Consider the following 27,546-nt stretch of genomic DNA (forward strand, 5'->3'; position numbering starts at 1 on the left):
ATTGAACAAGAGGATTTCAAAAGGATGGAAGGAAGAATCTGCAAACTCACAATGCACATACTGCACTTTCAAAAATACGTGTTATCCTGATCCAGCAAATGCAGCCCATGTGTGGAAATAGAATCCCTTTTGTGGTTATCATGTGTCAGTTGCACAAACACCTGCTTTGCAGTTGAGGAGAGACTGCATTCACCCATGGGGTGTGATGCTCTGGATGTGCTTTTATACACCTACACATGCACGTACACTTTCTATGTGGCAACTTGGTGCAATTTTTCTGTGGGTGCTACAATGATCACACAGTGTTTTGCTGGTTTTGTGTGTATCTGGCTATGCTCAAATGTCAGCACACACACCCTCACAACATTTCTTTCCTTCACAGATGCATAGCTCCCCAAACTGTCACTTCCAGTGAAATGTTCACTTCCAATGTACATAAAGTTTAAGCAAATATACATGCACCAGCTCTCCAAACTCTCTCTCTCTCTCTCTCTCTCTCTCTCTCTCTCATTCTAAGCACACACTTTCAGTGTGAATGTAATAAAACACATAACAGATTTCCCATTCTCCCTTAGCACATGTTACATCAACAGAATGTACCCTACTCTTTCTGGCAAAGGAAGCAAAAATGATCAACATCTCATTTTTTGAATATACTCTGCCCCAGCACAAAACAAGTCTCAACAACTTTGACCAACACATACCTTTGAACACATCAACATCATACATATCCATCTCTTTGATGCACACACATGCACAGTTGGTGTGCCCCTCCAAACATTTGCTGCCTCTGGTGCTTATTGTGAGGGGTCACAGCTGAAGAAAACATAATGGAAACCCTTTTTCATCAAGCATCACAGCTACCTAGGTTTTTTTTTTAAAATTTTATCCCCAAGGACTGACGATCCAGCATAGGCTATGATTATGTTTATTTTTAAATTATTTTTAAATCAAATGTAATCTAATTACATCAGATATGTATATGCTAAGCTTTTGCATTTTCGCAGGCACTTTCACAATCTGATCCAATTAAAGAATGTTTTATTTCATATTTTGTAACTGAATTCTTAAACTTCTGGACAACTTTCAAACCAACAAATTATTACTGCCTGTGCATGCAGACTAAAAATCCATTCGCACATCATCTTCACCACCTGAAGAGGGCAAAGTGAAAACCCATCCTGAAACCATGAGTGAATTTGTGAATGGTGATGTAAATTAATAAAAAGTAATCAGTGCTCTTAAATTCCTAATGCTAGAAAAAAAAAATCCAAAGACATTTGAAGTCCAACCCACAAATTTAGTGCCTTGACATATGGTTAGAACAAAATATATTTTGATCCGAAGATCTTGAACTGTCTTTTCCACCTCCTCCTGTAAGCATCATTACCTCCTCTTTAGCCTGGTCTGAGAAGCAAGGTAAACATTTTCTTTTCACCTCTTCTTTGGTGGTCAAACCAAGGAGCACAAAATCTCTCAAGAATTCTATAGTCATTCAGTGCAAAGCAGAGAACCCAAGCAAAGCAACACTTTTTACTTCTCCCCCCCCCCACCCATGCAGCCTGTAGACCAGTAGATCCCAAACTTTTAGCACCAGAACCCACTTTTAAAAAATGTCACTCTATTGCAACCCACCTAGCTATACAAGACTAAAAAAAAAAAGAACCAGGGTACGTTTTCCTACTTGCAAGTAAACACACACATGTGGCTGAGTTTCACTTTCCACAGAGCTGAATACATTTTCCTTGTCAATTTGGAGTGGGGGGTGGGACAACCTTCTTCTTGAGAGTTTGTTGGGGCCTATGTTCAAAGAATCAAGGACTACTCTGGTGACATTGTCTTCCCCTTGGCCTGCCCTTCGATGTGGATGAATGAACATTTGCCTACTCGCAAGTAAACACGCACATACTGCTCCTTTCGTTTTCTACAGGACCCTGCATTTTCCTTTTCAGCTATCAGCGACTTTTCAGTTTTGTGACCTTTCAAAAATCAGGTCGTGACCCACTGGTGAGTCCAGACCCACAATTTGGGAACTACTGCCGTAGACATCAACATTTTCAAAGAAGTGGGGGTGTTATCATTTCCCATGACAGTTTTTCTGCCCAGTTGTCGTCTCTGGTCGAAGTAAATGGAGTTTTCAGTTTTTCAGCAGGCTTCAAGCTGTACCTGGGAAAACCTGATTCCTTCTCTCAGAAGGGAGATGCAGGGCAAAATCCTGACCCACAGATCTGCCGGGTTGTGCCGGAGTTGTGCCGGCCCAGAGGTTCACAAACATGCCGTAAAGCACTTTTGCGCCACTGTGTGAGGAGTGAGGCTGGTGAGAGCCCCGCAGCACTGACTGAATGGGAAAACTGCGCCGGCCGAGGTAGGCCGCTGGGAGGGCAAGCAGGCCCATTACTGCAGTGCCCCGCTGTTTAAAGACTACTTTCTTTTCTCTTTAAAAAAAAACATTTCTCACTGAACAGTATGCTCATTTTCCCTCTCCAGCAGCACAGCATAAGTTGGCTGGGTTTTAAAACCTCATTGAAAGAGCAAACAAGCTATAGACTTTCCTGCAATACCATCTTGCATTCTGGAATGAAAGCTGCTCCTCTCCTTGATGACATGTTTATGGTTGTTTGGCTAGTGAAGCAGGAGCAGGATGAAGCCACCATAACAGTAAGTGGAAATAAAGCATCTGGTGTGCCACAAGGATAATCAATTGCACACAGCTGCAGAACTGCATGTTCAGTGCTCCTTCAGGAAAATGCTTGTTGATGTCACGGAAAGGGAGGCCCATATGGATGGCCTCTTCTAACCAGCTAGACAAAAAAGCTTCCTTGTAGGGGGAGCTTTGACACACCAGGAGACCTCTGTTTCTTCCTGTCTGATGGGAGCTCAGATTGCAAAATGAAATTATAGAAAGTGAAAGGAAACAGAAGAGATGCTCTTTACACTCTCACATAACACCAGAACCAGGGGACATCCACTAAAATTGAGTGTTGGGAGAGTTAGAACAGACAAGAGAAAATATTTCTTTACTCAGCGTGTGGTTGGTATGTGGAACTCCTTGCCACAGGATGTGGTGATGGCATCTAGCCTGGACGCCTTTAAAAGGGGATTGGACAAGTTTCTGGAGGAAAAATCCATTACGGGGTACAAGCCATGATGTGTATGCACAACCTCCTGATTTTAGAAATGGGTTATGTCAGAAGGCCAGATGCAAGGGAGGGCACCAGGATGAAGTCTCTTGTTATCTGGTGTGCTCCCTGGGGCATTTGGTGGGCCGCTGTGAGATACAGGAAGCTGGACTAGATGGGCCTGTGGCCTGATCCAGTGGGGCTGTTCTTATGTTCTTATGTTCTTAGCTGCAGGGACAGGCCTGACAATAAATACCTCAGATTTGTCATCTATAGCACAACTAAATGATGTACAGTGAAAAAGAGCAAAGCCAAGCATTGCAGGCTCACAGTCTTCTGGTCCATCTTTTTTGGAGAGGTATAAAAGATGTGATAAAAGGAGGAGGGTCAGTCAAATATGTCCCACTGATGTTCCATGATGCACTGCCCACTAATATAGATAGGACATGGTGCAAGCAGCGTCCACTGTTGGTGTAGAAAGAGTGCTGCAATTTGTAATTTTCCATGTGACTGCAGTGGAAAAAAGACTTGCGGCTGCCAAAAGTTGCATGCCTGGCCCAAGAGGAAATGGCTGAAGCCTCCCGCTGCTTCTCCCTAAGTTGGGCACACATGCCCTTATTCCACCACTTCAGCAGAGTCTACAGGTATGAAGGCAGCCACTGAATCAGCCCATCCGCCACTGTGGAGAAAAGACAATGGGCACAATCCTAACCCCTTATATCAGTGCTTTCCATCACTGACATAAGGGCAATGCAGCTCTGAGGTAAGGGAACAATCATTCCCTTACTTTGAGGAGACCTCCATGATCGAAACCCAACTGCAGGATGCAGCACATGTCCCATTGGCACCACTATGCCAGTGCTGGAAAGCACTGACATAAGGGGTTAGGATTGCGCTCAATGATGGCAGTGGTGGCAGTAGCCCACTTACAGTCCAGTACTGAGCTGCCCAGAGCTCAGAGGAACGGCAGTGCCAAAATGGCGACCGTTGCATCCTATGGGCTTCGGGCAGCCACTGGTGGCTCATCAAGGGACGGGGACATTTGTGCCCTTTCCCTGGTCAAGGCCCAAGCCCAGCAATGGGGCTACTCAAGTCAGCACTGGCTGTTTAGCTGGCGCAGATTTGAGCAGCCCGGTGTTGGCCTGGGAGGCCTGATGTGGGGTTCTGGATCCAGCACAGCAGAGCTCTACCAGTCCCTCCCTGCTTCCTCCCCCTGCCCCGCCTTCTTCCAGCCCTTCCCAGAACGCTTTCCCCCCACCCCGACTTACCACACTGCCACCCAGAACTTGGCCCTTGCTCCTGGTGGCAATGCAGTGGGCCTCCAGCTGGTGATAGCTCAGCACAGATTGGCACTGAGCCAGCACCAGCGTTGAGCCAGCACTGAATCTTGTGGGAATGCCTTATTGCACATTTGCAACGCTCAGGATCAGCAGAGGGCAAGTGCTGGGCCTTCAGGATCTGGTCCTTAGTCCTTCTCTTTGCACACAGAAGGTCCTCTTCCTAATCTGCTGCTGTTGTTGTTGCTGCCTCCCTTCCTGCTTCTGTCTTGAAACAGGGAAATGGAACAGTGTGTCTCCTAGCTTTATTCCTTCCTCCTACGTTTCCCTATTTCATGCCATAGAGTAGTGGAGCAGGGAGGAACAGGTAAGGGAGCAAATGGGGCCTAAATTTGGTGGAGGTGTCCAAGGGCACAAAAAGCTGCCTGCATCCATCCACCAACTCAGACAACCCACCTCATCTCAGTCTATCACTGGGTTGTTCCTGACAAGAAGTGTGCCCAGGATCCTATGGGGCCCTTGCTAGAAACAAAGTGTGGATCTGCTACAGTCACCAGTCTTTAAGAGGCACAGACAAATGGGGGAATATATTCCTATTCCTGGCTTGACCTCATCTCCACTTCCAGAGCTGTTTGATCTTTACCTCTATCCACTGTGAGAGGGGTGAAGATCAAACAGCAATGGAAGTGGAGGTGAGGTCAAGCTGGGCTAAGTTTGCTTAACATGCACCTCCTGTGGAGAGGTGTGACAGAGGAAAGGGAAGGAGTTTGAGGAAGAGGGCAAATGAGGCCCAAATTCTAACCAACTTCCCAGCACTGATAGAGCTGTGCCGATGGGCATGTGTTGCATCATGCAATTGGAGGGGGCAGTCACAGAGCCCTCCTCAAGGTAAGGAAATGTTTGTTCCCTTACCTCAGAGCTGGAAAGTTGGTCAGGATTGCACCCTGAGTGAAATAGGTGAAGGTAGTTGCAGGAAATTGAATTACAGAGACTGCTTTTAATCCCATCCCATTTGGGCTTTTCCAGGCAGCTGTTGGCTGTTTTGGAAATGCAAAAGAATCTCTGACTGTTGTGTTTTAAGAAAACGGACTATGCATGAGCAGTAGTGGCACAGCTGTGCTTTCCTGTACTCACAAGCAGACCTCTTTGGAAGGGGCAAAATTTTCTCCAGGCAATGCCTGCGGTGTATATTTCCCATTGACAAAGCCCCCTTTGAAGCAAAGAGCCCTTTTTGGGAGCTCCTGAATGAGGACCATTGAACTGTATCCAGCTTTCTTGGCATGTGGGAAGGATGCTAACTCTCACATATGACAGGGAAGGAGGTGTGTTTTCCTCTCTTCTTCTTCTGAGAACATCAGGTAAGAGAAGTAAAAGGAATTGAAGGCTCGGTTCATTTTAAAGAGATCTTGGGAAAGCCAAGAGCTGGAAGGGAAAGAAAGAGAGAGACAACGGGACAGACTGAAGGTGGCACAAGACCTAATGGAAAATTGGAAAAGGAGAGAGAAGGCAGATGAAACTGGGCAATGGAAAAGAGGGAGGAGGAATCCAGGACCAAAAAAGATGGGGTAAAATAAAAGATGTGGGGGATTGATGAGGCTGTTAAATTAGAGCAAGAAGAGAGAGCATGTGGAAGCTTGGAGACAAATGAGTTCCTTGTGGCCTGAACTTTTGTAGATAGGATACATTTTGTAGATATGTAAGCTTATTATGTGCCTGCGGCTTAAGTATGAGATCTGTTTCTTCCAGTATCACGTGAAAAAGTGCCTCACAGAGTTCCATTCCTTTGCCGCTTAGTTACCATGGCCTCTCTCATCATACATTTTGGATCAGTGAGTGGGACTTTCAATCCTGGTGGTATACTTCCTAGGTGGGCTGAAGCCCCAGCACTTCTTCTTATTTTATTTTTTTTTAAGAAATTAAAATTGCCAGAACTAACTTCAGCAGACAAATCCAGCTGTGTGAAGTTGACGTCTCGCTTCTGAGGAGTCGACGGGGTTGCCACGTTTTGAAGAACAAAATGGATTTTTCCTTTCTTTTTGAATGGGTGCTTGTTTCTTACCGAGAAACATTTTTCCAGGGTCACAAATGTGAAGAGCAATGTGACGGACTAACAGAGAAAATTAAGGAAAGATGAAGATAATTTTTAAAAAAAGAATTCCAGGGCCCTTTTGAAGATGGAATATTCCCAGGAGGAATTTTATGTTCATCAGAAGACTCGTACCTGGTGAATCTTCCTCAGCATTCTGGTAGGTCCCCAGCCTTTTGTGTCCATTTTGTTGCTCTAACAGCTTTAGGGGCATAACCCCACACTTCAAAATTAAAAGTAATTGCCATTATACAATGTAACCAAGTGATGGGATGAACTAAGTTTCCTTCCCCACTTCCCCCACAAAGTCTAGTTCTGTGGGAAAATGAGAGAGATTTCATGGCAATGAACTCTTTGTCTATGGAAACAGCAAACAGATCAAAACAAAAAGAAAAGACGACTCATTCATTCATGGAATCATGACCAGACAATGCATTTTTCCCATTGGTCCTGATCATGGGTTTTGACAGCAGCCTGGCACGTCCACATTCAGTAGGGGTGCGAGAAAACATTTCCTTGCAGGGAGATACAGCGATAAGAACATTTTTACCTGCCTATTTTCTGTATTTCTGCACATACACATAAAAAGAGCAGGGCCTGAAAAAAACAAACCCAGGAAGCCTTGTGGTGGTTGTGCTGTGGGAATGGGAAGAGGATTGTGGTGGTGGTGCTGGTGATGGGCAATGTTGATCAGTTGTAATAGAAGTGGGAGGGAGAGGGAGCGAGAGCGGGAGGGAGTACCAGGCACAAAAGAAGGAGACAGAGGACCATGCAAAGTGAAAAAATATTAGGAGAATTCAGCAAGGGAAGAACATTGCAAGGTGGCCTTTCTTGGTCTCCTCCTTTCCTCTGTCTCTAGGGCTTGTCTATACTGCCAACGTAAACTGGTTTAACTGTCAGGACTCCCACCCAAAATAACAAAACCATGAGAACTGTCACCTAGTGCCTTAGGACTCTTTCAGCCTCAGCACCCTCACAAACCTTCCACTCCCTGGATTCTTCGGGAAAGGCCATGACAGTTAAAAGCCTTTGCGACATGGCTTACGTTTGAAGTGCAGACACACCTCGATCAGGGTGTGAAAAGTGTGGCCCCCATTTTCCCCCAGCCAACCGCCTCCCCCCCCAACCAACACCACCTGTCTTGCATGACAGAAAAAGTCCGAAGAACCACTGGTGTATTTGGATCATTTCACATGCTTTATTTCAGCAGTCAAAATAATTAAAAACATCTCAAATTATTATACATATACAAAATAGGTACAGAATCTTTGGTCGCTCACACTCCCTAGAACATCTGCCTCTTGTTAAAGAGAGGAATTGGGTTTGCTTGGAGGGAAAACCTGCTGAAAGACAGAAAAAAGAGAGATTTGGGATGAGGGGGAAATTTTGGGAGGGGAGTGAAAAGGAGGGGAAGAGTTGAATAAGGAGGAGGAATGAATCAGCAGCAAGTGAGGACCATGGGAGAACAAGAGAGGCTTGGCAGAAGAGTTGGCTTTTGGGGGGTGATGGACAGAGAGAGAGATGGAAGCAGAAACAGGAATGGTGGTGGAGAAGAACTGGATGAAAGGGAAAAAGACAAGCCAAAAGGGGATCCACCTGCTTTATAACATAAAGACAGAAATTGTTCAGACCTTGATCCCTTGTAGCAATGTTTGATTTATTTTTTTTTTTAATCCTGGATTGTTTTGCTCATTCAAAAAAACAAAAAAAAAAAAATTAGCACCTTTTGAAAATTCACAAGTACGTCTGGGCAGCAATGCATCAAATTTGCTTTCCCCCCTCCAACAGACTGATTTCAAAAATAGCACCAAACGGCCCCTCTTAGTAACCTCCACGTGGGGCCAGGTTTTTGTAGTTTTCACCATCTCAAAAAATAAAATAAAAAATTCCATTTGGGACCTGCAATTATTAACTTAGCAAAGAAACTATATATATTATATGACACAGTTAGCACCTTTGTCTAAACCTGGAATCCTGCCCTGTCCCCCCTCCCATTGCAACCTGTTGCTAGCATTAAAAAAAAGCCCAAAACTACCCCAGAGTACTTGAAAATGACAATGGTGAGGTAGCCGTCCATACAACAATAATATACATTTAACATTGCATTTTCTCTGCTTTCTAGTATTATTGGCCATTTTTTTTCCTTCAGTTGTTCACCGACAAAATATTTGTAACTTGTGTTTTTCCCCCTTAAAAAGATATAATATCCAACCTCTCTCAAAGGACAGACATATTTCATCTGTTCTTCGTCCGAACAGGTTCCTGTTTTGAAAACCACTGAATGCCACACCTGTGTCTGGACAGGGTCAAGTGTATTTCAATTGCCGACTGAACAAAGCAGAAAAAAAATGTACATTTCAAATGGCTGAAAGAATAATCTTTTCAGTGGTATTGCTTTCTGTAATAAACAAACAAAACGAAAGAAAAAGCTCTCTATTGAAAGGTACTAGCAGAGAAAGTTGGCCTGTAGGTAAATTCTGGGACTTTTTTTTTTCCAGCTCCAAGGTAATAGGGGAATATTTTATGGGGGTGTGAAGGGCAGGTTCTACCATTAGTTTAGCATTGTTCTTGTTGTCGTGGAAACAACAAGTTTTCAAAACTGGTAATTGTCCAGATGTTGCTTGGTTTGGACTGATTTTGTCATTTTGGATGGTTGTTGTATATGCATTTTTTGGAATGTGCAGAGTGATCCCAAGATATTACTTGATCTTAGAAAAAAAAAAGATGAAATCAAACCATTCTGTCTTCGGGGATTTTAATTTAAAAACAAAAGTCAAGCAAGTGGATGCACTTCCTTAATTATTTTTGAAAAGTCATTTATTTTTATTTTTTTGGTTTAATGCTTTTTTGTTTTTTTGTTTTTTAACGGAAACAAAAATAGTTTTAGAGATGATGGATAGAAAAAGACACAAATTCAAGTCCATGTGAAATTTCCTTCTTTTTTGGCTGTTTTTTATTTTATTTTTAAAACTGTCAGGTTTCCTTTTGGGTTTACAAGAAGCAGACTGGTCCAAACTCAAGGCCGAATTCTTGGTCTGGGGCACCAACGTCCATGGGAGCCACATCAATGATGGGCAACCGGGAAGTTTTTGATGTCTTGTATTCGATGACTGTCTTTCCCCAATAGCCAGTGTGACTCTGTGGAAGAAGGGAAAGCAGAAAGAAATTAGTCACTGGATCACAGCCTAACAGATTTCTAATAAGGCTTCTGCATGCAGAGGAATGTATTGCCTCTGTCAGCTCTCACTGTCTTCCTAAATAGTAGTTTCGTGTTCTTGAGGCTTCTCTGCCCTGATTGCCCATTCCGGTTTAACTTCTGCAAGGAGTTGTGGTATTTTGCATATGTCTGCTAGTTTTTTTAAAGTAATCACAGCAATACTTAGAACACCAGGGTAGTATGAGAATGAATGGGCAAAGCCCACTGATGAGGCTGGAGTCTTTGGCATGGGCCATCCTCTCCGCAACTGGAAAAGTAGCATGTTCAGCCAAGGAAGGTCACCCTATCCCTTGAGAAATTGAGCTCACCCATTTGGCTGGCTGCGAGCCTTCTAAAAACTAATTGGGTTAGAACCCATTTCCACATTTGGTCAGTCTCCCGCCCTGTGGACCTTTGGAGTCAAAATAGGCCTTGCAAATTAAATATATATTTATAAAACAGAAAATTCTGTCCCTGAATCAAATGGTGGAAGCAAACAGAAGGCTGAACTGATGCTACTGCATCAATGGATAAGGAGTTCAAGACCATATGGGGATCAGTAGGATAATTCATGGAGTTCTATTGGTGGATGTGAATACACAAACACTCAGTACTGTCTACCAGCCAAGATAGGTTTTCTAATACAGATTGCTTTAATTTTGACTGGGCCATCTGCCGGTGACACTGACTTAACCCTTCAGACTCATCTAACCCTGTTTCCCAGCATCTGGCTCAATCCTATTCTTTTACATGGTTTGCCTTGCCAGGTATCAGTCCCAGTTCCAGAGCATGGACAAAAGTTTTAACACAGGTACAGTGGAAAAGTAAGACACTGTAACCCATTTCAGACACTTTCATCTAAGTCCGTTTAAAAGCAACTGGTTGTTTCCTCCCCCCCCCCCCCAATCATGGTTGGCTTCAGGACCCAGGACCCTGAGATTGAAGGGCTCACCGTGCAGCCATCTTCGATGACACCATAGGTGAAGCGGCTGTTGCCCTCGGGTCTGAGCTCAATTTCATTGGAACCTTGGAGGATCAGAGCCTTCTTCAGGTTGCCAGTCTGTTGGTCCATGTAAGCCACGCTGTTCTTGCAGTGGTAGGTGATGTTCTGGGAGGCTTCAGTGGACATCAAGCGCAAGAAGGTCAGCTGGATGGCAACATCTGCTGGGTTGGATCCTTCGCCACCATATTCGAACTGCAGAGAGAAATGGAGAGCATAAAAGGTTAGTGCTCATTTTTTTTAAAACTTGCTTCTCATAAACTTCATGTATACCCCAAAACCTAGCTGGTGCCGCTGTGCTTCCTCTCAGTGTGCAGGATGCCTGGGCAGCAAAAACAGGAATAACTGGGCCTTGGCAAAGCAAGAAAAACTGACTTTGCTCTTCTTAAAAAGCAAGAATACAATCAAGGAATAGCCCCCTGGACTCATGAGATGAACAGAGATGGGGGGAGGGTGGAAACACCTTTCTTCCTTGAATAGGATTCATTAGCAGATTGCATTTTCCAATAGCACCAGTTTATAGCTCTGTCAAACCAGCCTAGATTCAGCATGCTAAACTGGTTTTTTGATAACTGCTTGGTCTTTTAACCTGTGAAGTCAATGAAACTTCTGGAATCAAAGGCCTGAAAACTACATGCACTGTACTAACTTTTGACCTTTTTTTCTCCTTTGTTTCATATAGTCATAGAGTTGGAAATGACCTCATGGGTCATCAAGGCCAACTTCTTTTGCAAGCATCAGGAATCTGAGACTCTTTGGCCAATAACAACCTACCCCACCCTCCTCCAGCTAGAAAAACTCATCCACTTTCAATTACTGTGATGAACAATCTTGGATGTCAGGCTGGAAATTATCTTCCGAGATAATCCAGGTACTCCCCTTTGCCCAGGAATCAAACCTATCTAAACTGACTCAACCAAACACTTGGGCAAACAGCTGTGGGAGACATTTCCTGAAGCCATCTTCCATGGCTTCTCCAAGCAAGGAGTCTGATCCTGGACTCCTCCAACCTTTTCAGTAGAAAGTATTTCCCAGAAGCAGGTCTCAGTCTTTCTGATTGCTGTTTTAGCAATTGTTCCTTGTCTTGTCAATGGCAGACATGGATTCATCCCTCTCTTTGACGCTGACTTTACCTGTGCATTACCTCTGCCCTTCTCTTCCTCAAGCTAAACAAGACCAAAACTTGTACTGAAACAAAAAAAAACTCTCACACCAGGTCCTTTTGCACAGACAATCCTTAAGGAACTTATACCAGTTCCAGCTTGGGAGATGAATCAGAACAAGCCTAACCACGGAGGAACTCTCACTCCTACCAATCCCATCTCAGGGTTCCTAGCTAAGTTGTTTGTTCAGCTTTCATATCCAACTGGTTCCTCTTCTCACCTGGAAGCCATTGCTCATTGTCTCGCCAAACCAGACATGCTTCTTCTCCTTGGGGTTCTTGCTGATGTACCAGTTCTTCTGGGCAATAGTGGGCTGAGATGCATAGACGCAACTCTCTCCAGTCTCCATGTTACAGTAGACCTTGATGGCATCCAGGTTACAGCCTTGGTTGGGGTCAATCCAATACTCGCCTGAGGAGGAAGAATGAATGAGTGAGATATCCAGAAGGATATGAGTGAGAGGTCCAGAAGCAAAAGGAATTCCTGGTGCTAAGAGGAGACAGATTGGACTTTGCCTGCACTTACCACTCTTCCAGTCTCCATGGCACATCTTCAGGTCACGGCAAGTGCGGGCTGGGTTCTTACGGGTTCCCTCAGGACTACGGATGTTCTCAATCTGGAGGGACAGGCTCTTGAGGGTAGTGTCAACTTCCAGGTCACGGTCGCGCATCACATTGGCATCATCAGCTCTGTAGAAGCGGCTACCATCGTGAGCTTTTTCCTGAGGAGGCTGGGGCATGAAGCTGAAATCAAAGCCACCGCTAGGTGGGCCTGGGGGACCAGGTGGGCCTGGGGGACCAGCAGGACCCTGTAGAAGAAGAAGAAAAGAAGAAAGAGTTGAAGGCGATCACCTCCACCCAATGCATTCCAGTTGTCAGACTGCTACAATTAGATGGAATACATACTTGAGGGCCAGCATCACCAGTACGACCACGGGGACCAGGTGGGCCAATGGGGCCAGGGAGACCATTCAGACCGTCTTTGCCAGGAGAGCCGGAAGATCCAGGAGGACCCTGTCAGAAAGAGAGAACATGTGCATTGTTAGAGAGGTTTCAGCATTGGCTGGAGCAAGACACATGACACATGGAAGGAATCAAAGTCTTGCTCTACCCCATTCATATTTTGCTTCAACCAAAAAAAAAAAAAAAAAGGTACCACCCTTTCAGTTTCAGCTAATATCTTCCTGCCATTGATGACTGGGGTGCTTTGGAACTTATAACACTCCAAATGTTATGTCTGCTGGATGTGTCTGCTGGGCTTTTTGGGCAAGGGCTGGAATGTGTGCCTCCAACACAAAATATTGATTATTGCAGTGCTTCCCACTATTTTTTGGCAGACAGAGGAATGGGGAATCATGGGTTCAACACAAATGACCCTGGGGGCTGCTGGACCTCTTCATTCAGTTGCTGCTTCTGCTTCCTCAACGTCAATTTAGAGGGAGTGCACAAGCGTATTTGTATTACTGTATATGAATATATTCCGTCACTCTCACTTTGCATCTCCTTCAAGTTACGGAAGTCAATCCTCAGCTAAACCAATAGCAAATACATTGCCTTTGCACAGCCACCACTAAATCCCTTCCACAGCAGCTAACATGGTAAACTAAGGTCTGAATTGTTCCTGAATAGAACCTTCAGTAGGACTTTGGAAGTTTGTCTGGGATTCTTGAAGATTTCTTTATGGTATGCTTTCTGATCTTCAAACTTTCCTTTCCCCCTTTTAATTACACAGAAGGCTATGCCGTGGTTCAAATGTATAGCACCTTCACACCACCATCAAGAGATGACTGCTATCCAGTCTGCTTGATGACTTGGGGATTTGTCCCTGAGCTGTCTCCTTAAAGATGACGGCGTAATCATACTTACTCTTGGACCAGCAGGGCCGGAAGCACCGGAGGGACCTTGTTCACCAGAAGCACCCTACATAAGAGGGGAGTGAGGAAAGTGAGGGGAGGGAAAGAGGGAGTGAGGTGAGAGGAAAAGAAGTGGTCAATTCAACTTGATATTCTTCCTTGTAGAAGCAAATTTTTTCAACATGTGAGAAAGTCAATTCAAATGAATGGGGTGTCTACTGGGCTGAATCTCAGCAGGGATACTTGATAATCTGTCTAGACATGGATTCTTGGACCTCTCAGTAGGCTGTAGTATCTCTGTCTCCAACTGGCACACTTGCTTGCATATACGGGCACAACAGGCCCTCCTAATGGCACCTGAGCAGTTCCCCTTCAGATCTTTCTAAAAGGCAACTTCAAGGAAAGTTCTTCAAAGGTGCATTAAAAAAAATTCAATTATTGACTCAATCGTAATATTCTCCTTAGCTTCAAAGTACAAACATGCAGGACTGGAAAGGTCTAAAGGAAAAAGTTGTCAGCCAGCCTGGCCTCTTTTGATCTTGGATGCAGAAAAATCACCTTCCTTGTGGGCATTTAATATTTTTATTCACATCATGAGGATGGCAGCCTTTAAAAAGCTGGTCAGAGTCCTTGAACTAAATTTGAAACTGGAAAGATATGAGCTTATGTAGAGTCTACTCTTGTCCGTGTCATGCAAAAATGTAGTTTCACCATTCCCTGAAGCAGCCCAAGAGGATTCTGAACAAAGAGGATTAAATCAACCACCTGACTCAGGTGTCCTCTCTTTGTGGGCATGCAGGGTCATATCCTATCCTTTCCTGGGCTCCATGATAAATTGTAGGACTGCCCTATGTCAGAAAAGGAGAATGTAAGTGATACTTACAGGGGGACCAGGGGGACCCTGGAGACCAGAGAAACCTCTGTGTCCCTTCATTCCTCTGTCACCTTGTTCACCAGTCTCACCCTTGTCACCACGAGCACCTTGTGGGCCCTAGAAATGAAAAGAAAGAATGAAAAAATAACTAGTTAAAATTAAAAATTGAGAGAGCAAGGATGGTGTAGTGGATTGAGAGTTGGAATTGAACCTGGAAGATCCCAGTTCAAATCCCCACTCAGCCACAAAGCTTCCTGGGAGTCCTTGGGCCAGTCACTATCACTCCGCCTCACCTACCTAACAGGGTTGTTGTGAGGACAAAAGGAGGGAAAGGATTATGTACACCACCCCAAGCTCCTTGGAGGAAGGGCAGTATAAAAATTTAAAAAATACATAACAATAAACTGAACGGGCTTTCTCAAACATCTATTGAGGGGCAATACTGTGCAGCTGTGGTGGACCTGAAATCTTGACAATTCAAAGACTTGGTTTTCATTTGTCTTACTTCTAAAGGCAAGGTAGAGACAACAATAGAGTTGAGAGGGCAACACAATAAACGACTAACTCCTCTCAGCTGATATGAAATGATATAGTAATGAGCATAGCAACAACTAATTCCTATAATTTTTCCATTTCTGTTTAAAATAAGGAACAATATTAACTCCAAACTTACAGCAGGACCACGAGCACCAGCAGGGCCAGCGGGGCCAGCGGGACCAGCAGGACCCTAGAGAAGGGAGAGGGGAAGAGAAGGAGAATATGTTAAAACCATCAAATATAACTGGATGTACCCTTCTGTTGCTTTAGGAATCCCATCTTAGCAAGGCACTGTTTCCTTGCAAATGTTAGGCGGGGCAAAGCAATTTACACAATGGGGCAATGGCCTTGGTTTCCCTTCCATCCCTGTAACTTGAATCCTGAATACTGTGAAGCGGACTAGCTAGCAAGTAATGTTTGCAGCAAGAGCAGGAACCTTGGTGTTAAAATAAGTGGGTGAGATGCTCGGTTTCAACAGGCACAAGGCAGGGTCTGAAGTTGCAGGATACTGCGCTGTTGCCTGCAGCTAAGCAAGCTTGACGAATGCCTGGATGGGAGATGGATCCCATAGAAGAGAGGCATGAAATAATGATGTGCTTTTGAACTGAGATGCGAGGCGTTTGTTGGGATGCAAGTGGATGATGTGACCCCTGGGTTCTGCTACCTTTTGCACTGGAAATATATCAAAGAGCACAAGTGTGTGATCTCTGCAAGCCTTTGATGTACTTGCAACATGGGTGGCCAAATGGTCACATAAGAGGTTATGTAATGATTTTACTGCAGTGAATATGGAGGCATGGGTGCCTGTCCTTGCACTAATGAATGCAGAGGAAAAGGATGTGATCTTGCATGTGTGCCTCCAGTAAACATAGGAAGTTGCCTTCTGTTGAATCAGGCCAGCTAGTTCATTATTATCTACACAGACTGGAAGCAGCTCTCGGGCTTTCAAGGGGCTTTTCCCAGTCCAACCGGGGAGATGCCAGGCACTGAATTTGTGACCTTCCTTCCCTGTGCAAAGCGTGCACTCGCTCACTGAGCTCCAGTCTCATCCTCTCAATGAATGTGAGCTCAGAACGTAGCATATACATTCAACTTAATTAACTGGGAAGGTATGGCCATACACATGTGCCCTTAGCAGTCATTACATATTGAATCTGTATGGTGGTTCTTGGGGGTGGAGAGTGTTCCAAGTAGATCTGCAGTATGTTTGGGGGTGTATGTTCAGTGAGTGTGAACAAACAGGGAAATTTGTGGGTTGTTGTTGCAGATTTCATTGTTTTGGAATCGGAGAATGTGACCTTGTGTATATGGAACAATAGAGGTAGGAACAGGAGAGAATGAGGGACTCCTGACCATGGGATTCCCTTTTTGCTTCTAAAATGGGCTACCCTTCTAGATATAGATTTAATATTTTAGGAGAATGAATGAAAACAGTACTTACAGTCTCACCACGGTCTCCATTCTTGCCAGCAGGGCCAACGGGGCCAGGGGCACCAGGGGCTCCGGGAGCACCTGGGGGACCAGCTGGGCCGGACTCACCACGATCACCCTATTTGAGAAAGGAAAAGGAGGAAGAGAGAATCAAAATCAGTTTTGGGTCAGCCTTTCACAGTCACATCCACATGCAACCATCCACCCTACTTGCTACACAGATAGCTAATGCAAACAGATAGTTCTGTTCAATAATACTCATTCTGTGCAACACTGGCCAGTTTTTGACAACTGCTACATGTAGGTGTATGTAACTCACCTTAGGACCAGCAGCACCATCACGTCCAGGAGCACCTTCAGTACCAGGAGAGCCCTGCAAAACAGGAGAAAGAAAGCTTAGCTAAGCAGAACTGACAGATATCTGATGCTACCTTATCTAAAGTCAGTCCATGTAGTTCCATCTCCAGTGACTAGAAGCTGCTCTCCTGCATTTCATGCAGATCTGCTTCCAGGTATACCTGGAGACACCAGAGATTGAATCTGGGGGGCATTCTGCAGGCAAAGCATCTGGTCTACCATTGAACAATAGCGCCATTCCCAAGAATTTCTGGAGGATTTAGAATGCTCCACTGAGCATAACGTTCCAAACTCTTCAATTGAAATAGGCTCTGAAACTTGTATAAATATCTTTAATTAGATTTAGATGGATTGTTTGTACGATATTGCTGTTTTGCCATCTTTTAACTGTACTTTTACTGTATCTTTTTAATTGTTTTAGGGCCCAATCCTGTCCAGCTTTCTAGTGTTAGTGCAGTGCAGCCCCGAGGCAAGAGAACAAATGTTCCCTTACCTTGTGGAGGCCTCTGTAATTACCCTTCCACCAAAAGATGCAGCACACACCCCATTGGCATAACTACACCAGGGTTGGAAAGTTGGATAGGATTTGGTCCTTAATTGGTTTTATTTACTGTTTTTATTAATTGTATTTTATATTGTATTTTTATGGTTGTATGCTGCTTTGAGTATCAGAAAAGCGGTGTATAAATCTTTAAATAAATAGATACGTGGCCCATCTATACTGGTGCCATTTGCTCTGATTAACCATAGTTATCAATGGTCTCATGGAGGGTTTTTTTTCACAGCCCTACTGCTTAAGGTCCTTTTGAGTCAAGATGTCAAAGGCCAAACCTGAGACTTTCAGCATTTGCCATATGGGCTCTATTGAGCTTCAGTCCCTCATCAAATTACAGTTTAGCTTGGACTAGATTTGTGGTGAATAGCAAAAGATGGTGATCTGTGTCCCCAGGGGGAAAAATGGGCAAATTTAGGTGCATGGGGTCTGGTGAAAATAGGATGACTTACCTCACGTCCAGATTCACCAGGGGGTCCAGCTAATCCAGGGGGTCCAGCTGGGCCGGGAGGACCACGTTCACCGGGAGCTCCAGATGGGCCTTGTTTGCCAGGTTCGCCCTGAAAAAGATCAGTCCCAATTAGAGCAAAAATAATCCAATGCCTGAAGTTGAGAAGGGGAAAAAAGAGGGGGGGGGGGAGAGAGAGAGAGAGAGGAGGAGGAGGAGGAAAATCACATTCACACACAGCCATACATCCTACATGCTACCATGGTTAACTAATATTTAATAGACAGAGACAGAGAGCCCAGTCTAGACCAAGATTGCATGATGCTCTAGTTCCTAGGCTCTAGAGCAGGGGTGCCCAAACCCCGGCCCAGGGGCCACTTGCGGCCCTCAGGGACTCCCAATCTGGCCCGCAGGGAGACCCCAGTCTCCAATGAGCCTCTGGCCTTCCGGTGACTTGCTGGAGCCCTCGCTGGCCTGACGCAACTGCTCTCAGCGTGAGGACAACTGTTTGATCTCTTGCGTGAGCTGTGGGACGAGGGTTCCCTCTACTGCTTGCTGTTTCACGTCTGTGATGTAGCAGCAGGAGCCAAGGAAAGGCTTATGTGCAAGGCCTTGTGCTATTGCAAGACCTTCATTCATTCATATAATATTTTCTTAAAACACAGAATATTTGTCAAAACTCTCTTGAAGGTCCAGCAAGATGCTCAGATAAAAATGTGAGTGGATGAGAGCTACAGCATCAGCTGGGACATTCTGTCTTTGGGTTTTAAGTGTAGCGTGAATAACAGGTTTCCCTGAGGATTAAGGGGAAAGCTTTTTAGATTTGACAATGTGCACTTTGATGTTAAGCCAGGCTTGTCTGGACTGAATTTCTTTTTACAGTTCCTCAAGTAATGGCAGAAAAGGATCTAATCTCAGGCTTCATCCGCCAATGCTTGGCTTGGAAATAGCAGCCTCTCAACTAGACTTCAGGGTTTGAGGGAAGGGGCAGATGCACATAAGCAAAACAAAAAAAATTAATGGTGCTTTGTCTGAAGTCGACTATGGAAAGCATGTGGCTCCTTAAATTCTACTGGATGACAATGCCTTTCCTTCTCAGCCACCAAGTTTCTGGTGGTAAGGAAAAACAACTACCAGTAGTAGACAAAAATGGGGTAAATGCATACTAATTCTGCAGTTAAGGTGATTGAAAAGTCCATGATTATTATGCAGTACAAGCATGCCCAGAAATAGTCATGAATGTGGATGGAAAGAAACCTCATTTTGAGACCCAGCTAGGAATCGTACGTACTCTTACTTGGGCATGTTCCATTGATTTCAATAAACTCCCATAGAAATGTGTTTATAATAATCAGAGTGCTGGAGAGTCAAGAATGGAGTAAATTTCCCAGAAACCCCCTATTCAGTTTTGTAATATTTCTACGTGTTCTTGCCCCAAAGTTCAAGTGGGATCTTTAAGCATTGAAGAACATCCCAAAAAAGCTGTTTTTGCTCTTCCCCTTGTGCTTGCAGTCCAATATGTGGCTGAGTTCTCTCAAGAAATGTTCCCTCCAAGAACATTTCCCAATTCCATTCTCTCCACTTGGAGGCCTCCCCCCAAATCTGTCCCATACAGCCCAGGATGAAACTGGACCCCAGTTATTTTCTTAAAGATGCTGGAAGAATGAAAAGAAAATACTCACAGATGGTCCAGGAAGACCAGGGAAACCTCTCTCGCCTCTTTGTCCAGGAAGACCAACCACACCACGTTGTCCAGCAATACCTTGTGGGCCAGGAGTACCAGGTGCACCCTGTAAGAAGGGGAAAGAAACTTGAGTGGGATGTCAGCAAGAAACTGCTCTTGGAGGAAGGACAGAGTTCATTATTTCCAGCAATAGGTGACATCTTAAAAGGGATGGTAGTGGGGAGCTAGGCAGCTATCAAACATAAGGCCAGTGGTCCTGATGTGGCCTGGGGAAGCTCTTTATCTGGCCATCAGGCTCGCCTAACACCACCATCAGCTGCTCTCAGCTGCTGGGCTGTGTTGAGGTGTCACTGCTGAAAAATTTCTGGTCCCAACCTGCTTAATGACATCACATCCCATTTTAATGACATCACTTCAGGACCTCAGTAGGCATCAGGAATGCTATTTGGCTTACTATATGAAACAAGTCTGGAACCCCTGAGCTAGGCCATAGCAGCAGCTGTGTCTAGGTTGGCATTTCTGAGACTCAGAGCAAGTCGGGAAACAAGAATTTGGAAGGTATTTATGAAGGAAAAGTACTGCTAGATGTCCTACATCTTCATTTGTAAGTTATCACAATCTTTTCCGGATCTTTCTATTCATGTTCAATGGAAAGGAAATTATAGCTGCAATCCTGTACCTGGAAGTAAATCCCACTGAAAACAGTGGAACTTACTTCTGAGTAAATAGGTGTAATATTGCACTGTTAATCTTGTCTCCTGACTGGTTTGATGTGGGATTTTTCTTTAGATGAGAGTCCCTTCAAAAGGGTGATGGGTGACCATCCATGTCAAGGACCATTTCTACAACGTAAGCACATCCTACTTTTGTATTCCTAATGTTTAAAACAAAAAGCTGGTAACTACTGTAGCATGTAAGGTGGGGAACAACCAGTGGATACACTGTTTCCTATGAACAGATGTGGTCTTTCTGATGTACATGCACAGTAACCAATGTCCACTTTCTCCACATTAACATCCAGGGTTCATTCCTGGAGCTTTGAAAATAGGGTAGGGGTTGCTAGAGTTGTCTAATGTGGGTCAGTCAACATCTCTATGGAGAGCTGGGATTTTTTAAAAGCAATTTAAGTCAGGAGAATTATTTAGCACTGGGCATATGTGGGGCTGTCCACAGGGAACTCCTGCTAGTTGTGATAAGAGGAAGATACTAGTGAAGAGAATTGCAGGGCTTGGTGTATACTTACAGCAGGTCCATCAGAACCGGGAGATCCTTTCTCACCAGCAGGTCCAGGTGGGCCAGCAGGTCCAGGCTCACCGGGGCGGCCGGCAGGTCCAGTCTCACCACGGGGTCCCTTGCTACCTTCCTTTCCAACTGGGCCTGGTGGGCCGGGAAGACCAATATTACCCTTTGAGAGAAGAAAGAGGATTGTCAGTGATTCTCACAACTAAAAGCAGGATACTGATGCTGTCTCAATGAAGCTCCTTTTGGAACGGGCCCCAGATGAGTTGTGGCCATGCTCAAATGTCAGCTGATTACTTTGTCTGGGAGGAGAAAGCTCTTTCTTCCTGATGGCTAGCCTTTTTTTAGTGGTACCTTCCAGTGTCTGGTTCCAGTCAACAACTGTGCTGACCTGGTTTGAACCAGCTTCAATTTCTGGGTGCACTTTAGGGGCAGCTCTGTGAACAGCATACTGTATTGTAATCATCCAAATGAGAAGTTATCAGAGAATTCATCTGAATCCTGATTTCAGTGGTACCTTTTCAAAGTGGCAACTTGTTTATATTAAGCAGGTGGGCAGCAACCCTCAAAACCATTGACCTTCCTAGTGGCTATTGCTGGTGTCACTTTTGTGTTTCCTGTTGGATTGTGAATTCTTTGGAAACAAGGAGTGATCTTCTTAATCCTTTCCTGTGAAAACCTCTCTGAGATGTCTTTGATGAAAAGTGGTCTATTTATTTTTTTCTGCTACTCCTACCGTATGATTGTGGCCAAGTCTATTTACTGTCAACAAATTCTGGGATCTGCAGTTTGGTGAGGGTGCTGAGACTGTTCTCTTAGAAATCCCTAGCCCTTCCTTCCCAATTACAATTCCCAGGGTGGTGGGAGAGACCGTTCAGGCTGCAATCCTAACCACACTTTCCTGAGAGTAAGTTCTATTGAACAAAGTAGGACTTACTTCTGAGTAGATCTGGTTAGGATTGTGCCCTCACTCTCTAGAGTACTTAAGCTGGGAGGCCCTTTTCCTATCCATTCTGCCATTCCCTTGTGTTTTAAATTCAGATTTAAAGAACTGCATATTCAGATTTGAATTCCTTCTGCACTAAAGTCGCATCGGGATTTCTACGTCTTTATGGTCACCCTTTTCTGTTGTCATTGCTGAGGAAGCAAGCACGTTCCTGTGGGATCTTTAGAACTTTGCATGGTGCATCCTCAGTCCATTTACAAGGGAGTTGACAGCAAGGATTGGAATATACACACACAATACACACACAAAACACACAAGTATGGGGTTACTTACAGATGGGCCAGGGGGTCCAACTCTTCCTGCAGCTCCGGGGAATCCAGTAGCACCCTATAAAAGGAATTGGGGAGAAGGTTTCATGACTTTTTTTCTCTCTCTACAAAAGGTATCCCTCTCTACAAAAGGTATTTCTCTCCACAAAAGGTATCTGATAGTATCCCATTTAGTGGACTCCTACCATGATTCTAAATGTATTTGATCTTTTCAACTGAGCTTGGGTTTGGCAAGTCTCAGCCAAGCAAACTCTTTGCAAGAACAAGATTCCTGCTACACAAGGACTGTCACCCAAGTCCTTGTAACATCTTGCTGGGAAATAACATTGCTTCTATTCTCACTGGTATGCAGAGTAAAAATCTCTCTGACCTGCCAGCTTCAGTACCTCAGACATTAACCATGGGGGTCTATGTGATTTAGGGTGCAATCCTAACCCCTTATGTCAGTGCTTTCCAGCACTGGCATGGCAGTACCAAGGGGACATGTGCTGCATCCTGCAGTTGGGTGTCACTCACGGAGGCCTCCTCAAAGTAAGAGAATGTTAGTTCTCTTACCTTGGAGATGCATTGCCCTTATGTCAGTGCTGACATAAGGTGCATAAGGGTTGTGCATAAGGGTTAGGATTGTGCCCTTACTTTGTCTGCAATCAGCTAGTGCTTAATTTCGGTTAGATTTCCTGGCGACAAACTCTGGAATACATTTTTTCTCCCCTCAAGCTGGGTTTAACTGTAGGCTGGCTGGTAAGTGCCTTTGAGTGTGTGCACAGACTTCTGATTTATCGCAAAGTAGCTAGTCCTTTTGGATATACATTAAATACTTTGGAGGAGGTCAGAATCCTTCTTAACATAAATCCATCTAACACAGATGGAAATATTGTTAGTAAGAGCCAGGTTGCATCCCTTTTGTAGTGTATATAGAACCCAGAAGACTGCTAGTGCTGAGAGTTCCATTAATTTCTTCACCACCATCTGATTTTAAATGTACTGGGAAGAACTACACTGATCTCCTTGGCTATAAAAACCTGAGTTCTTGGATAATACGAATGCTAATTTTGATACATGTCTGGTCTCATTTTTTACTTGCAGGTAAGAAAACAGAAGAAGGTACTCACAGGGGGTCCAGCACTTCCACGAGCACCTTTGGGTCCAGGAGCTCCAATAGCACCCTGCAACATGTGAGAAGAGGATCACATTAATCCAAAGACCCTGCAGCCAAGATTGCAAAGCTAGGATGGGTCACTTGCAGACCAAGGCCCCGCAGCCAAGATTTGCAAAGCTAGGAAGGGTCACTTACAGCGGGTCCGGCAGGTCCAGTGGCTCCAGAAGGTCCAGGAGGACCAGCATCACCTTTAGCACCAGCATCACCAGTTTCACCTTTAGCACCAGGTTGTCCATCAGCACCCTATGGGGGTGAAAATGTGCAGAATGGATGGTGAGGAAGAGAGTTGGAAGATGAGCAGACAGTAAGTGATACGGTATGTAATATGTATCTTTCTCCACATTACCCAGGTGTATTCTGAGTAAACCATCTCCTGCAACCAGAGGAGGTTGGACCATGTGGCTTTGTGATGATCTACCCAACCTTTCAATTCTGTAGTTTTGTGGGTCTACCAAGTGTGGTTCGAACAGGGTGTGGATGAATTAGAAGCTGGTAACCATCCTGCCTATTTGCTGTATCTCTTCCACCCCACAGTATCCATAAAACTGCAGGATTGAAACTCCACCCTTTCCCACTGCACGGAACATGCAGTGACGAATGACTCAATGAGAACTGAAAGTCTCTCATCAAACTCACAGGGGGGCCAGCGAATCCAGCGGGTCCAGCAGGGCCAGGTTCACCACGATCTCCCTGGAAAAGAGAAGAGAGAGATGCACAGGGTCAGTGATGGAAAGGAGGACCAAAGGAAGAAAGAAGGCTTGGGGTGAGGAAGTGGCCTGAAAGGAGACAATACTTACAGGAGCACCACGAGCACCAGTGGGGCCGGCTGGGCCAGAGGGACCACTTTCACCCTGGGCAAGGGAAAAAAAGAGACAAGGTAAGCCCCAGAGAATCAGGAGAGGTTACCAAATGTTCTGTAAAGGAAAAAGGAAAAGGTATACAAACAAGATGCATTTACGCAGAAGTTTCCCACATGTTAAATTATGCCCAGTATAAAGGAGGATTTTCATTTTCATTCATTCATTCATTGGTAGCTGGTCTTTTGCCTGCTACTATCACCAATGCAGATAAATTGGGCAGCAATTATAAATGTTTCTCGTTCTACTGATTTATTCAGTTGATTCATTCTCATGCACACCTACGTTCAACACGCAAATTCAAAGGAATGGGCAATTCACTTTCATATCTAGCAGAGGATCTGTGGCACCCCAGCATCAAAGCATAAAGTTTCCCTCCTATTTGTAACAGCTCATTGGAAGCAACAAAACTAGCCTGAGAAAGTGAACTCAAGCATTGTGCCCAGAGCACGTTGACTCAATGCTCAGTGACTGGTGACCTGTGAGGCAATCTGATCCATATATTATAATTTGTTGGCCCAGCATTCTCACCCATGACCCTGCTGGGGCAAAAAGGAACCCTTTAGTGCTTCCCAATCTTTTTAGTGTCCATCTCATTGGCCATGATTGACCAATCATTGACCCATCTCATTGACCCATCTCATTGGCCACGGCAGCCAAGTGGCACTACAGAATGCCTTGCAGCAGCAGGGTAACATTCCAGACTGCCTTGCTGGCCCACAACCCATCAAAATTGGGTTGTGACTCACAAGTGGGTTGCGACCCACAGTTTGGAAACTGCTGCTTTAGCCATAATCTTCACAGCCCACAAATTTCCACTAGGATCCTTCCCACATGTGGAAGAGGCAGCACACGAGTCTGGAGCATCTAGTAGATATCCTAGCAGCAGTAGGTGTTTAAGGGGGAGACAGAAACACCTGATCCATCACCTCAATGCTTCACCTGAGATTGAGACTATGTGGTCATGGCATGAAAGAGCTTGACTCAAGCTCACATTCCACTAGTCCAAGGTTTCTTCTCAAGCCCTGCCTGCCTCAGAGCCAGAGGGGTTCAGGTGAAACCTGGCTCAGCAGATGAACATGATCTAAAATAAATGCCAAGCAGGCCAACTACTGCCCTTCTCTTTGACCCCATAAGTATGGGTCCCCAATGCCTAGATTCTCGTGCTGTAAAGTTCCTGGAGGAGAGAAGCTGCAACCATTTCAGGTCAATTCTGGCAATCGAGGGTAGGATATTGTGATGGGAAAGTTTGGCATTCTGTATCCCCACCCAGTCAGGACATGCACTGGGGACTCTGGAAAGGGCTTCCATCTCTCCATGGCAACTGTGTGGGCCTCCCTATGGGAGAGGGGTCTAGTCTACCTCACGACTTTTCACAGTAGAGGCACCCAAAGCCAAATTTGGGAGCTCTGTTAAGTCAAATTTCAGAAAATAAACATGCTTGATGAAACTCCCTCCTAGATACCTAGAGAGCTGGATTGCTAGAATTTGAAAAGGTGCATAAAATTGGAGAACACTTGCCTTATCACCAGGAGCACCAGATGGACCAGGTGGGCCAATGGGTCCAGTCAATCCTCGGAGACCATCCTTGCCAGGAGAACCAGCAGGGCCTTGGGGACCAGTATCACCCTAGGGAGGAAGGCAGACAGAACAAATAAGGAAATGTTAAGGAGAGCAGACTGTGCAAGCAATGGGGACAGAGCTCTCAAGGCTTCAAGCAATAAGTCTTAAGTTCAAAGTCCTGGTTGAAATTTATTTTTTCACAGAATACACGTTGAGCCACCAAGCCAGATTTGGCATAAAGGGAACGAAGTTAACTGCTGAAGAGGAAAGACTGCATCCTGGATTGCACTCCAGGGCTGATCCTTTACTCCAAACTCCTAGGCCAATACTGAAGGCAAAACCTGTAAACCAGCCCCTTGCTCTGCTTGTATGAAAGGGAAGGGTTACCTCCCTGCTGACACTGGACATTGGGGATTGTAAGAAGGCCTTTCTAGGTCAATTAATGGAACTGAAGATCACCTATTGAGCCATTCTTGCCTTTGTGGTTCTGTCAACAACCTAGCACTCTTCTAGGACAGGTTCCGTAACTCAGGTTGCAATCCTAACCACACTTTCCTGAGAGTAAGCCCCATTGAACAAAATAAGACTTACTTCTGAATACACCTGGTTAGGATTGTGCCCTCAGTGGTAGAAACCACATTTTGCACAGAGAAAGGCCCAGATTCAAATCCTGGCATATTCAATGAAAAGGATCCTGGGTGGAAGGAAGGGTTGACCCATCCATGAGGCTCAGGCAAGCTGGCAAGGAACACCCACCTCCATCTGCCCACTCACCTCCACTGCTCCTTCTCCTGCTCCCTGAACTGCAAAAGGAAGAGGGGCATGGAGCAGAAGTGCAGAGTATCCTCTTCCACTCTGTCCTCCTCTTCCATTTCCAAGTGGGGAGTGGGAGAAATAGAGTCTGACAAATCACCAACTTAAAGGGAGAGGGATAGCTGCCTGGAGTCTGGAAAAGCCTTTTCCTAAGATTCTGAGAGCCACTGCCAGTTGACAGAGACAGTTATCAAGCTGACAACCAGGTGATCTGATAAAGCTACTTTTACATGCAAAGCTTTTAACCAAATGGACTGAGTGTGTTCAAAAGCCAGGCAGAAACAAGAGATGGAACTGAGCAAGGTGGGGTGGTGGTGAAAGACTATGGATGGATGGAGAGATGGCAGTAAAAAGGAAGCAGAGACAAGCCTGTGGAAACTGAAAGGAACTTTGAACAAGACAGGAGCAGCAGCTACTGGGAGCTTTTCCTACAACACAGCGATCCGGTTCTATCCAGGGATCACCTAGCCCCGATCCCAGGTCAGAGAGGACCCAGAGTTGTGGGGGTTCTTTGCCCCTCCTCATACAGAATCTCTCGTCTGCTTTCTTCACCCCAACAAGAAACAAAGAAGGACTGTGACTGGACAAATGTATATGTTTGGTAAGCCATTACCACTATGGAGGTTACCTGGCTCATCTCTCACCTCCTTGGTTTTACACTCTATTCCCCATTCCATGACCCCCTTGCCTGATTCAGATTGCAAGTCTGTGGCAAGGAATGACAATCTGTGTCACAGTTATTGTGACACAGCATTTGTGTTTCTCAATGAAAGGGGGCAGAGGGAGACAGACATGGAGACAGGAAGCAGCTGGAAAAAAGTTCTCAGTGGAAGCAAGAGACCAGGGAAAGTGCTAGTTTGGCAGCTTTGTAATCTGTAAGTTGGCAAGTGCCATTTTGGTGGCATGTGGTTTCCAAGGCCCAGATACTTACTCTGTCTCCCTTGGCACCAGGCAGACCAGCAGCACCACGTTCACCAGGCATACCCTGGAGGCCAGCAGGACCTTGGTTTCCAGGTGCGCCAGGAGCACCAGCATCACCCTAGAGAGAAAATGACGAGAAAAC

General features: G+C 45.1%; 1 protein-coding gene across 1 annotated transcript in view; it reads right to left on the reverse strand.

The window, feature by feature from the left end:
- Positions 1-7,656: 7,656 nt before the first annotated feature.
- Positions 7,657-27,546, reverse strand: part of COL1A1 (collagen type I alpha 1 chain) — a 40,638-nt gene continuing 20,748 nt past the window's right edge. The window contains exons 27-46 of the mRNA XM_066626995.1: positions 27,415-27,522; positions 25,629-25,736; positions 24,048-24,101; positions 23,887-23,940; positions 23,386-23,493; positions 23,204-23,257; positions 22,096-22,149; positions 20,821-20,982; positions 19,576-19,683; positions 17,898-18,005; positions 16,855-16,908; positions 16,546-16,653; positions 15,241-15,294; positions 14,577-14,684; positions 13,707-13,760; positions 12,747-12,854; positions 12,367-12,649; positions 12,062-12,252; positions 10,631-10,873; positions 7,657-9,620 (exon numbers count right to left, since the gene is read on the reverse strand). Coding sequence (XP_066483092.1) covers positions 9,474-9,620; positions 10,631-10,873; positions 12,062-12,252; positions 12,367-12,649; positions 12,747-12,854; positions 13,707-13,760; positions 14,577-14,684; positions 15,241-15,294; positions 16,546-16,653; positions 16,855-16,908; positions 17,898-18,005; positions 19,576-19,683; positions 20,821-20,982; positions 22,096-22,149; positions 23,204-23,257; positions 23,386-23,493; positions 23,887-23,940; positions 24,048-24,101; positions 25,629-25,736; positions 27,415-27,522 — 2,268 coding nt within the window. The 3' untranslated portion in view covers positions 7,657-9,473. The remainder of the gene's footprint in view (positions 9,621-10,630; positions 10,874-12,061; positions 12,253-12,366; positions 12,650-12,746; positions 12,855-13,706; positions 13,761-14,576; positions 14,685-15,240; positions 15,295-16,545; positions 16,654-16,854; positions 16,909-17,897; positions 18,006-19,575; positions 19,684-20,820; positions 20,983-22,095; positions 22,150-23,203; positions 23,258-23,385; positions 23,494-23,886; positions 23,941-24,047; positions 24,102-25,628; positions 25,737-27,414; positions 27,523-27,546) is intronic.

The sequence above is a fragment of the Tiliqua scincoides genome, chromosome 5, assembly GCF_035046505.1.
Source record: "Tiliqua scincoides isolate rTilSci1 chromosome 5, rTilSci1.hap2, whole genome shotgun sequence".
Classification (NCBI taxonomy): Eukaryota; Metazoa; Chordata; class Lepidosauria; order Squamata; family Scincidae; genus Tiliqua; species Tiliqua scincoides.